General features: G+C 37.9%; 1 protein-coding gene across 1 annotated transcript in view; it reads left to right on the top strand.

Moving 5' to 3' along the window:
* ACOXL (acyl-CoA oxidase like) overlaps positions 1-12,793 on the top strand; it is a gene marked incomplete at its 3' end in the record, with an annotated part of 353,946 nt that overhangs the window by 230,176 nt on the left and 110,977 nt on the right. Inside the window, 1 exon segment of the mRNA XM_081254598.1 lies at positions 1,450-1,559. Coding sequence (XP_081110724.1) covers positions 1,450-1,559 — 110 coding nt within the window.

The raw sequence follows: 12,793 nt of genomic DNA, 5'->3' as shown, positions 1-12,793 counted from the left end.
GTCACTGACCTAAAGCCAGTCCCATGGCTGCCTCGAGTTCAAGGGGGCAGGGGAGTTTAATCTTCCACAGACCCAGGTCAGGAAGAACCTGAAAGCTTTAGTGTAAGAGTCAGGCTCTGGGCTATCAATTGGCTTCATGAGTTTGAGCACATGGCACTCAACAGGACACTGGATGTGGCACAGTCCTCTGTTGGGTTAGAGTGTCCCATGCATTGCCTGGCTCTGCCCACCGATGCCAATAAAGTCACCCAGGCAAATGTGCCTTGACAAGTTTCCAGCATTCCTCTCATAGTCAGGGTGGCCCTCTTTAAGAACCATTGCATCAGTCAAGCTCATTGGATTTATTCTCAGGTAATAATCAAAAAGAGGACAGTGCTATTTGTCTGAATATATTGATACCAAGGATATTAATGACAGTATAAAATTGGAAACAACATAAATATCTAATTGAATGGAAATGTTTAATTAGGTATGATTTCTCCAAAGAATATTATACAGCCATTAAACAGAAAAATAGAATCCAAAACAGATTGTGAACCAAAAATGTCATTTATGATATCCTATTGATTGAAAGCATTGTAACGTTTTATGTAATCTATATAAAAACATGAATGTATGTGAAATGAAGAAGGAAATATTCTAAAACAGGTATTCATATGAGAATGAATACGCAACTTATGGCTGTGTAACGACCCCACCCCTAAAGTTAGTGCCTTATAACGACATGCAATTGTTAGTTCATCGTTTGTAGGTTGGCAGTTTGGACTGAGCTCTCATGATGTGATTCCTCTGCTGGCCTCTCCGGGGCTCACTCCTGCCTGGCAGTCAGCTGGAGGCTCGGCAGGGCAGGCTGGCCCAAGGTGGCCTCACTGACGTGCCTAGCAGTTGCTGCTCACCATCACCTGGGCCTCTCTCTACAGCAGCCTAGCCCTGGACATCTTCTTTTAACAAACCTGGACAAGCATGCAGTGTTTTAGGCCCACATTATAACTTTAAAGCTGTGAGGAAAGCAATTGATGGAGATTGTTTTACTGTACATTTCAGTATGATTCCCCAAAGGCCTAATCAACCATAGAATATCAGAGGCAAAAAGGAAAACAGACCAGCCACCCATCTGGTCCAGGGAAGGCAAGTAGGTTTCATCTGAAGTGTCACCTAAAATGGTTGGTCTTGGGACCACATTAAAGGCTCATGCCTCAAAGGGAAAAGAGAGCAGTGAGTAGTTAGCTAGTTAAGCTGGCCATGGGTAATGGAGGGAGAGTGGTGAGTAAGGGCCACACACCTGCTGTGGGGAAGTGGAGGCCTCAGGAAGGATGAGTCTTGTCTTTGGGTCCTTCCAAAGGGTTTGCTAGAATTAGCTGGACCTTACCTTGCTGCAGCAGTTAAAGACACTCTGGCATTTATTGCATTTTTGACAAATGGCTGACAAGTGATAAACTCTATGTGCAGGTTGTGGTTCAGGAACTGCTGGCTCAGTACACCAAGCAGTATGAAGAAAGACCCATCTCCAGCCTGCTCCAAAACTGGATGGAATCAGGGGGTGACAAGCTGAGAACCAGGTATGTGACCATTCAGGCTGCCAACATCGTTGACCCAGTGTCGTATTCTTGAGCCTGAGTATACAGGGCCTTGTCTTGGCATAACTCATCCTGTTTAAATTTTAAATATTTATATAAAAGAGAGAATCAACAAGAACCTACTGTATAGCATAGGGAACTCTACTCATTACTCTGTAGTAACCTATATGGGAAAAGAATCTGAAAAAGCAGAGATATATGTATGTGTATAACTAAACCACTTTGCTGTACACCTGAGACTAACACAACGTTGTAAATCAACTATACTCCAATATAAAATTTAAAAAATATTGATACGTGGAAAAAATAAATGAATATGTATCTTCAATACTCATGCACCCACAAACCAACTTAAGAACCAGAACATTGCTAATTCTGTTCTTCCTACACCTGTTCCTTCTTTTGGGCATGTTCACTGTTCCAAGGACTTTACAGGTTTTAAGCCTAAACACCCCGTGAGGTAGGTTATTATTTCCATTTCACAGATGAGGAAACAGGCACAGAGGTTAAGTGTTTTGCCCAAGGTTACATGCCACTAGGTGACAGAGCTAGGATTTGAACCCAGATAGTCTGGCTTCAGGATCTGTGCTTTGGGTTGTTTTCATTGATTTTTTCGTATTGTCTTTAAGCTTGATAAATAAGGCATAATGTGTGTGGTATTCTGTAGCTTCCTGTTTTCACTCAATATTTTGTTTCTTAGGTTCGTCCAAGTTGTTATGTGTGGTTGAAGAGCTTCTGTCTGTGCTCATAATATTTCATCATGTGTCTGTGCCACAAGTTGCTCATCCATTTTAATCTCCAGTATCAGTGGATATTTGAGTTGTGTTTTTGACATTTTGAACACGCGCTTATGAAAAATCTTGTATATGTTTTCTGGGGAACGTGGGCAAGAATTTCTACAGGGCTTTCAAATTTAGTTGCTGTGACTCAGAGAAATACATTTTCCATCACCACGGACACCCACACACCCATAGAGTCTCTCCTGCCCTCCCTCCCCACCACAGACACAAGTGAAACAAACATTTCATGAAACAATGCTCATCCTATTCCTCATAATGCTCTCTGATATTTTTTAATTTTGTTTTTTAAAAATACTGATCTCAATCCTTTAAACTGATTTCATGAGCCATTTTAGCCATTTGCAATCTATTGTTTGAAAAACACTCCTCAGTAGCATATATGACCCAGGAGTGAAAGTGCTGTGTTGTGGGTATGCCAATGATCAACTTTACTACATCATGTCAAATTATTTTTCAGTGATTGTACACATTTATATCCCCACCAGCAGCATGTGTCTTATGGAACTAACACTTGGTATTATCAGACTTAATTTTTGTCGATATAACATAAGAAAAAGATCTCTCACTATGCTTTAAAATTGCATTTTCATATTACTGTTACAATTGAGTATGCTTTCACATGTCTATCTGCCATTTGTATTTCTTCCTATGTGAAATGCCTGTCATGCCTTTTGCCAATTTTTCTTTCTTTTTCTTTTTCTTTTTTTTGGTCTTAGTCTTATTGACTTTTAGATGTTACAGTCCTCTTCTCCAAGTTTGTGGCTTGTCTTATATTTTCTTTATGGTGTTTTTTGATTAACAGAAATTCTTAAATTACAATTGAGTTTATCAGTCTTTTCCATATCTTGTCTACTTTGATGTCATGATATATACACTTTTTAAAGTTTGAGAGTTTCACCTTTCACATTTAACTCTTGAATCCATTAGAAATTTTTGTCTGTGTTATGAGGGAGGGATTTAATTTCATTTTTTTCTCTCCTGTAGGGATTGTCAGTTGTTCCAGCCCCATATACTGAATTGACTGTCTTTCCCAAGTGATCTGGAATGTCCCCTCTGACATTTATTAAACTTTTATATATGCAGGAGTCCATTTGGGGGCTATTTGGTTCCTAGTCTGTTTGTATATTCTTAATTCAACAATACACCATCTCAATTCCACTAGATTTATAATAGTATAATAGTATTATATGGTACTTATTATATATAATATTATTATATTATTACCTTTAAAATATAATTCAGAATTGTTGGCTATTCTGGGTCTTTTGCATGTCCACATAAGTTTTAGAGTTAAGTTTGTCAAGTTCCTCCAAAAAAAAAAAAAAAGAACTTGCATACACCAAAAGGACAAATTTTGTATAGTTGCCCTTATATAAGATATCTAGAGTAGCCAAGTTCATAGAGACAGAAAGTAGAATAGTGGTTACCAGGGGCTAGGAGGAGGAAGAAATGGGAGTTAGTGTTCGCTGGGTACAGAATTTCAGTTTGGGAAGGTGAAAAAATTTTGGAGATGCATATTGGTGATGGTTGCATGATCAAGTGAATGTACTTAATGCCACTGAACTGTACTCTTAAAAATGGTTAAGGTAGTAGATTTTATGTTATGTTTATTTTACCACAATTTAAAATATCTACTGGAATTTTCTTTGAAAGTGTATTAAATTATAGATTTGCAGAAAAATTGACACGCTTGTAAAACTGAACTTCCTCTCAGAAATGTTAATCTCTCAAGTGTCTCCCAGAGTTTGATAATTTCTTTCAAACATAGTATAACCTTAGACAGATTTATTAGTAGGTACACTAGAATTTTGTTGTTGTTGTAAAAAGAATATTTTTTAAATTCTGGGTTTTGTTGTTGCTGATTTATTGTACGTGCAGTTGGATTTTGTACAATATATAAACCTGACCATAAAAAATTTCTTTTAAATATGACTATAGATTCTTTGATGTAGACAGTCCTACTATCTGCAAATAATGAATTTTTATTTCTTCCTTTCCAGTTATTCTTTTTTGGGAGAAAGTGTTTTATCCCTGGTTTTAAAAAGAATTAGTTTAATATTTCACATTTAGAATGACATTTGCTAGAGTTTTTTGATAGACACACTTTACTTCCTAAAGAAGCTCCTTTTACTGTTATTTTTAACATATTCTTCTTATTATTAGATGAATTTTACTGCAAATGATTTTTATCTATTAAATTATGATATTTCTTCTTTAATCAGTTAATATGATAAATAACCCCTGCATGCTTAAGAAACACTCAATTTTGTTTATTGATTTATGCTCATAAATGTACTGCCTCCTTTGTTCTACTTTTGAGGAGCTTATTGTGCTTTTTCCTTTTGTGCATTTTTAAAATTATTATTTTTATTTGGAGGGAGACTTTGGTCTTCATAACCCAAATGTATTGAACTAATTTCCAAGGAAACTATTCATTAAAAAGTGTAATCTTACAATCCTAATAAGAGACACGGAAAACAGAATAAATATAGTAGACATTTCATATCTGTTGGCATGAAGTGAAATTTTAAAAATCTGCATTCTGTCCTCCCCGCCCCCCCCTTTTTTTTTAAACTACTGCTCAGGTTCCTGTTTATTCAAACGGTAGTCTATCTTAAAGCTGGAAACATCAGATCGCATATCCTAGGACTGTTTCACTTAATTCTCGCTCGGTTTGGGGGTGGGTTGTTTTTTTCTCTATTTTATTATACAGTTTCCCTTGGTTTTGTCTCAGTTTGTCCTTGCACACTCTAAAAAGTCAGTGAGTCTTTTTAATATTTCTAGCCCTGAATGGGCATTTTGGGGTGCTGATAGCTTTCCCCGAAATTTATTAGGTAGAAAATTTCCAACATATAAGGAGTTGAAAGAACAATTCCCATCAGAATCAGTTCCATCCATTCAGGAATCGTGTTCCCCAGCTAGCTACAAATCACCTGCCCCTCCATTTCTCTTCCAGATAGTGGAGCAGGGCTTGTTTCCATCATTTCGAAAGCAAAACAGACTCTCGCCGATATGCAAATCTATATTCCTAGCAAGTCTTCCAAGATAGACTTGAGATGTGCCAAAGGCAGTATTCCAGTTGTAAATATTTGGAAAGTTCCAGTCCATTTAATTTGTCTCTGTTATTAACCTCCAAAACAGTGCACTTCTCTCTCCCACACATCCCGGTTTTACTGATTCAGGCTGGCTGTGTTTATCTCCTTAAGTCCCCAAACCTTACTTACTCTCATTTTTATGTATATTAAGAAAAGCCTTTGTCATCCAACACATTTCCACACACATAGTGTATGGGGCACTTCTCTAGGTGTTGACAATACAGCAGTAACTGTGGGTTCTCAGTTTTCATGGAGCTTACATGCAAGTAGAGCCGTTGGATGGCAGTCTTATTGACAACTCACAAGAGAAGTACCCATGAGCAGGTGGGGACACGAGGAAAGAAGGGGTGAGAACTTCCTGGTGCCCTGAAATCCCTCCAGGTAGGCGGCCATTTGTATGGACACCCAGAGGCTAGCCTTCATCTGAGCAGTGGGGAGAGTCAGTCATAGTACTGGAAAGGTTCCATGAGACTAGGTGCGGAGGCTAGGGCTTGGCTCTGATTGGGGCTGTACTTGGTTCTGCAACAGCTCCATTCTGCCCCTTCTTGTCCCAATGAGTGCTGCCTCTCCCCCTTTCCCAAGGGGCTGCCACTGGAGCCCTCACGGATCTCATCAACCTGTGGATCCCTAGGAGACTGTGGAGGCTGAGGAAAGGCAAGCTTCTGTGCTGTACTTGAATGCTGTGCCATTTATATTATGAGCATTTTCAGACACTCAGGAAAGTTGAAATAATTGTAGGGAACATTCATATACTCACCATAGAGAGTCAACTATTAACCTGTGGCTGTGATTACTGTATCACATATATATCTATGTACCAACCCCTCAACCCATCCTTCAATTCATCTTTTCTTTTGCTGGTGCACTTCAAAGTAAACAGCAGACATCAACATACTTCTAAATAATAAATAATTTGGAATGAGCATCATTAACTAGAGTTCAATATTTGGTTACAGGTTTTTCAACTTATGTAGAATTTACTTACAATGAAAGACACAAATCTTTTTTTTTATAACATCTTTATTGGAGTATAATTGCTTTACAGTGGTGTGTTAGTTTCTGCTTTATAACAAAGTGAATCAGCTATACATAAACATATATCCCCATATCTCCACCCTCTTCTGTCTCCTTCCCAATCTCCTTATCCCACCCCTCTAGGTGGTGACAAAGCACCGAACTGATCTCCCTGTGCTAAGTGGCTGCTTCTCTCTAGCTATGTATTTTACATTTGGTAGTGTATATAAGTCCATGCCACTCTCTCACTTCATCCCAGCTTACCCTTCCCCCTCCCCGTGTCCTCAACTCCATTCTCTACATCTGCATCTATATTCCTGTCCTGCCCCTAGGTTCTTCAGAACCTTTTTTTTTAAAGATTCCATATATATATATATATATATATATATATATATATATATATATATATGTTAGCATACAGTATTTATTTTTCTCTTTCTGACCTACTTCACTCTGTATGACAGACTCTAGGTCCATCCACCTAACTACAAATAACTCAATTTCGTTTCTTTTTATGGCTGAGTAATATTCCATTGTATATATGTGCCACATCTTCTTTATCCATTCATCTGTCAGTGGACACTTAGGTTGCTTCCATGTCCTGGCTGTTGTAAATAGAGCTGCAGTGAACATTGTGGTACATGACTCTTTTTGAATTATGGTTTTCTCAGGGTATATGCCCAGGAGTGGGATTGCTGGATCGTACGATAGTTCTATCTTTAGTTTTTTAAGGAACCTCCATACGGTTCTCCATAGTGGCTGTATCAATTTACATTCCCACCAACAGTGCAAGAGGGTACCCTTTTCTCCACACCCTCTCCAGCATTTGTTGTGTGTAGATTTTTTGATGATGGCCATTCTGACTGGTGTGAGGTGATACCTCACTGTAGTTTTGATTTGCATTTCTCTAATGATTAGTGATGTTGAGCATCCTTTCATGTGTGTGTTGGCAATCTGTATATCTTCTTTGGAGAAATGTCTATTTAGGTCTTCTGTCCATTTTTGGATTGGGTGGTTTGTTTTTTTGATATTGAGCTGCATGAGCTTCTTGTAAATTTTGGAGTTTGTCAGTTTCTTCATTTGCAAATATTTTCTCCCATTCTGAGGGTTGTATTTTGGTCTTGTTTATGGTTTCTTTTGCTGTGAAAAAGCTTTAAGTTTCATTAAGTCCCATTTGTTTATTTCTGTTTTTATTTCGATTTCTCTAGGAGGTGGGTCAAAAAGGATCTTGCTATGATTTATGTCCTAGAGTGTTCTGCCTATGTTTTCCTCTAAGAGTTTGATAGTGTCTGGCCTTACATTTAGGTCTTTAATCCATTTTGAGTTTCTTTTTGTGTATAGTTTTACGAGTGTTCTGATTTCATTCTTTTACATGTAGCTGGCCAGTTTTCCCAGCACCACCTATTGAAGAGGCTGTCTTTTCTCCATTGTATATTCTTGCCTCCTTTATCAAAGATAAGGTGACCATATGTGTGTGGATTTATCTCTGGGCTTTCTATCCTGTTCCATTGATCTATATGTCTGTTTTTGTGCCAGTACCATACTGTCTTGAATACTGTAGCTTTGTAGTATAGTCTGAAGTACAGCAGCCTGATTACTCCAGCTCCGTTTTTCTTTCTCAATATTGCTTTGGCTATTCGGGATCTTTTGTGTTTCCATACAAATTGTGAGATTTTTTGTTCTAGTTCTGTGAAAAATGCCATTGGTAGTTTGATAGGAATTTCATTGAATCTGTAGATCGCTTAGGGTAGTATAGTCATTTTCACAATGTTGATTCTTCCCATCCAAGAACATGGTATATCTCTCCATCTGTTTGTATCATCTTTAATTTCTTTCATCAGTGTCTTATAGTTTTCTGCATACAGGTCTTTTGTCTCCTTAGGTAGGTTTATTCCTAGGTATTTTATTCTTTTTGCTGCAATGGTAAATGGGAATGTTTCCTTAATTTCTATTTCAGATTTTTCATCATTAGCGTATAGGAATGCAAGAAATTCCTGTGCATTAATCTTGTATCCTGCTACATTACCAAATTCATTGATTAGCTGTAGTGGTTTTCTGGTAACATCTTTAGGATTCTCTGTGTATAGTATCATGTCATCTGCAAACAGTGACAGCTTTGCTTCTTCTTTTCCGATTTGGATTCCTTTTATTTCTTTTTCTTCTCTGATTGCTCTGGCTAAAACTTCCAAAACTGTGTTGAATAATTGTGGTGAGAGTGGGCAACCTTGTCTTGTTCCTGATCTTAGTGGAAATGGTTTCAGTTTTTCACCATTGAGAACAATGTTGTCTGTGGGTTTGTTATATATGGCCTTTGATATGTTGAGGTAAGTTCCCTCTATGCCCACTTTCTGGAGGGTTTTTATCATAAATGGTGTTGAATTTTGTCAAAAGCTTTCTCTGTATCTATTGAGATGATCATATGGTTTTTCTCCTTCAAGTTGTTGATATGGTGTATCACATTGATCGATTTGCATATATTGAAGAATCCTTGCATTCCTGGGATAAACCCCACTTGATCATGGTGTATGATCCTTTAATGTGCCGTTGGATTCTGTTTGCTGGTATTTTGTTGAGGAGCGTTTGCATCTATGTTCATCAGTGATATTGGCCTGTAGTTTTCTTTCTTTGTGACATCTTTGTCTGGTTTTGGTATCAGGGTGATGGTGGCCTTGTAGAATGAGTTTGAGAGTGTTCCTCCCTCTGCTATACTTTGAAAGAGTTTCAGAAGGATAGGTGTTAGCTCTTCTCTAAAGGTTTGATAGAATTCGCCTGTAAAGCCATCTGGTCCAGGGCTTTTGTTTGTTGGAAGATTTTTAATCAGTCTGAATTTCAGTGCTTGTGGTTTGTCTGTTTATATTTCCTATTTCTTTCTGGTTCAGTTTCAGAAGGTTGTGCTTTTCTAAGAATTTGTCCATTTCTTCCAGGTTGTCCATTTCATTGGCATAGAGTTGCTTGTAGTAATCTCTCATGATCCTTTGTATTTCTGCAGTGTCTGTTGTTGCTTCTCCTTTATCATTTCTAAGTCTATTGATTTGAGTCTTCCCCCTTTTTTTTCTTAATGAGTCTGGCTAGTGGTTTATCAATTTTGTTTACATTCTCAATGAACCAGCTTTTAGTTTAAATGATCTTTGCTATCATTTCCTTCATTTTTTTTTCATTTATTTCTGATCTGATCTTTATGATTTCCTTCCTTCTGCTAACTTTGGGGTATTTTTGTTCTTCTTTCTTTAATTGCTTTAGGTGTAAGCTTTCGTTGTTTATTTGAGATTTTTCTTGTTTCTTGAGGTAGGATTGCTTTAAACTTCCCTCTTAGAACTGCTTGTGCTGCAATCCATATGTTTTGGGTTGTCATGTTTTCATTGTTATTTGTGTCTAGGTATTTTTTGATTTCCTCTCATTTCTTCAGCGATCTCTTGGTTATTAAGTAGTGTATTGTTTAGCCTCCAGGTGTGTGTATTTTTTACAGATTTCATCGTGTAATTGATATCTAGTCTCATAGCGTTGTGGTCAGAGAAGATACTTGATATGATTTCAATTTTCTTAAATTTACCAAGGCTTGATTTGTGACCCAAGATATGATCTATCCTGGAGAATGTTCCATGAGCAGTTGAGAAGAAAGTGTATTCTGTTGTTTTTGGATGGAATGTCCTATAACTGTCCATTAAATCCATCTTGTTGAATTTACCATTTAAAGCTAGTGTTTCCTTATTTATTTTCATTTTGGATTATCTGTCCATTGGTGAAAGTGGGGTGTTAAAGTCCCCTACTCTTCTTGTTTTACTGTCGACTTCCCCTTTTATGACTGTTAGCATTTACCTTATGTATTGGGGTGCTCCTATGTTGGGTGCATAAATATTTACAATTGTTATATCTTCTTAGATTGATCCCTTGATCATTATGTAGTGGCCTTCTTTGTGTCTTGTAATAGTGTTTATTTTAAAGTCTATTTTGTCTAATATGAGAATTGCTACTCCAGCTTTCTTTTGATTTCCAGTTACATGAAATATCTTTTTCCATCCCCTCACTTTCAGTCTGTATGTGTCCCTAGATCTGAAGTGGGTCTCTTGTAGACAGCATATATATGGGTCTTGTTTTTTATCCACTCAGCCATTCTGTGTCTTTTGGTTGGAGCATTCAATCCATTTACATTTAAGGTAGTTATCAATATGTATGTTCCTATTACCATTTTCTTAATTGTATTGGGTTTGTTATTGTAGGTCTTTTCCTTCTCTTGTGTTTCCTGCCTAGAGAAGTTCCTTTAGCATTTGTTGTAAAGTTGGTTTGGTGGTGCTGAATTCTCTTAGCTTTTGCTTGTCTGTAAAGGTTTTAATTTCTCCGTTGAATCTGAATGAGATCCTTGCTGTGTAGAGTAATCTTGGTTGTAGTTTCTTCCCTTTCATCACTTTAAATATGTCCTGCCACTCCCTTCTGGCTTGCAGAGTTTCTGCTGAAAGATCAGGTGTTGACCTTATGGAGATTCTGTTGTGTGTTATTTGTTGTTTTTCCCTTGTTTCTTTTAATATTTTTTCTTTCTATTTAATTTTTAACAGTTTGATTAATATGTGTCTTGGCGTGTTTCTCCTTGGATTTATCCTGTATGGGACTCTCTGCACTTCCTGGACTTGACTGACTGTTTGTTTTCCCATGCTAGGGAAGTTTTCAACAATAATCCCTTCAAATATTTTCTCAGACCCTTTCTTTTTCTCTTCTTCTTCTGTGACCCCTGTAATTCGAATGTTGGTGCATTTAATGTCTTCCCAGTGGTCTCTGAGACTGTCCTCAGTTCTTTTCATTCTTTTTTCTTTATTCTGATCTGCAGTAGTTATTTCCACTATTTTATCTTCCAGGTCACTTATCCGTTTTTCTGCCTCAGTTATTCTGCTATTGATTCCTACTAGAGAATTTTTAATTACATGTATTGTGTTGTTTATCATTGTTTGTTTGCTCTTTAGTTCTTCTAGGTCCTTGTTAAACTTTTCTTGTATTTTCTCCATTCTCTCTACAAGATTTTGGGTCATCTTCACTGTCATCACTCTGAATTCTTTTTCAGGTAGACTGCCTATTTCCTCTTCATTTGTTTGGTCTGATGGGTTTTTACCTTGTTCCTTCAGCTGCTGTGTGTTTCTCTGTCTTCTCAATTTGCTTAACTTACTGTGTTTGGGGGTCTCCTTTTCACAGGCTGCCGGTTCGTAGTTCCCGTTGTTTTTGCTGTCTGCCCCCAGTGGGTAAGTTTGGTTCAGTGTGTTGTATAGGCTTCCTGGTGGAGGGGACTTGTGCCTGTATTCTGGTGGATGGGGCTGGATCTTGTCTTTCTGGTAGGCAGGATTGCGTCTGATGGTGTGTTTTGGGGTGCCTGTGACCTTATTATGATTTGAGGCAGCCTCTCTGCTAATGGGTGGGTTTGTGTTCCTGTCTTGCTAGTTGTTTGGCATAGGGTGTCCAGCACTGTAGCTTGCTGCTCTTTGAGTGGAGCTGGGTCTCAGCATTGAGATGGAGATCTCTGGGAGAGTTTTCACCATTTGGTATCATGTGGAGCCAGGAGGTCTCTTGTGGACCAGTGTCCTGAATTTGGCTTTCTCACCTCAGAGGCACAGGCCTTACAACTGGCCAGGGCACCAAGACCCTCTCAGCCACACGACTCAGAAGAAAAGGGAGAAAAAAGAAAGGAAGGAAGGAAGGAAGGGAGGGAGCGAGGGAGGGAGGGAGGGAGGGAGGGAAAGAAAGAAAGAAAGAGAGCAACCAAACCAAAAAACAAATCCACCAATGATAACAAGTGCTAAAAACTATACTAAAAAAAAAAAAAAAAACCAAAAAAACCCCTGACAGACAGATCCCTAGGACAAATGGTAAAAGCAAAGCTATACAGACAAAAATTACACAAAGAAGCATACACATACACACTGACAAAAAGAGAAAAAGGAAAAATATATATACATCTTTTGGGAAGTCTGAGGTCTTCTGCCAGCATTCAGTAGGTGTTCTGTAGGAGTTGTTCCACATATAGATGTATTTCTGATGTATTTTTGGGGAGGAAGGTGATCTCCACGTCTTACTCCTCCGCCACCTCGAAGGTCTCCCCTTGTCTAATATCTTTACTGGTTTTTGTATCAGGGTGATGCTGACCTCATATAATGAGTTCAGAAGTGTTCCTTTCTCTTCGATATTTTGGGGTAGTTTGAGAAAGATAGGTGTTACTTGTTCTTTAAATTTTTGGTAGAATTCACCTGTGAAGTCATCTGGTCCTGGACTTTTGTTTGTTGGGAGTTTTTTTAGTTTGTTTGGTTTTTTTACTGATTCAATTTTATTA

This window comes from Mesoplodon bidens (genome assembly GCF_964165515.1).
Source record: "Mesoplodon bidens genome assembly, chromosome: 14".
NCBI lineage: Eukaryota > Metazoa > Chordata > Mammalia > Artiodactyla > Ziphiidae > Mesoplodon > Mesoplodon bidens.
The sequence above is the reverse complement of the archived record's forward strand: the minus strand, read 5'-3'. Positions and strand labels throughout refer to the sequence as shown.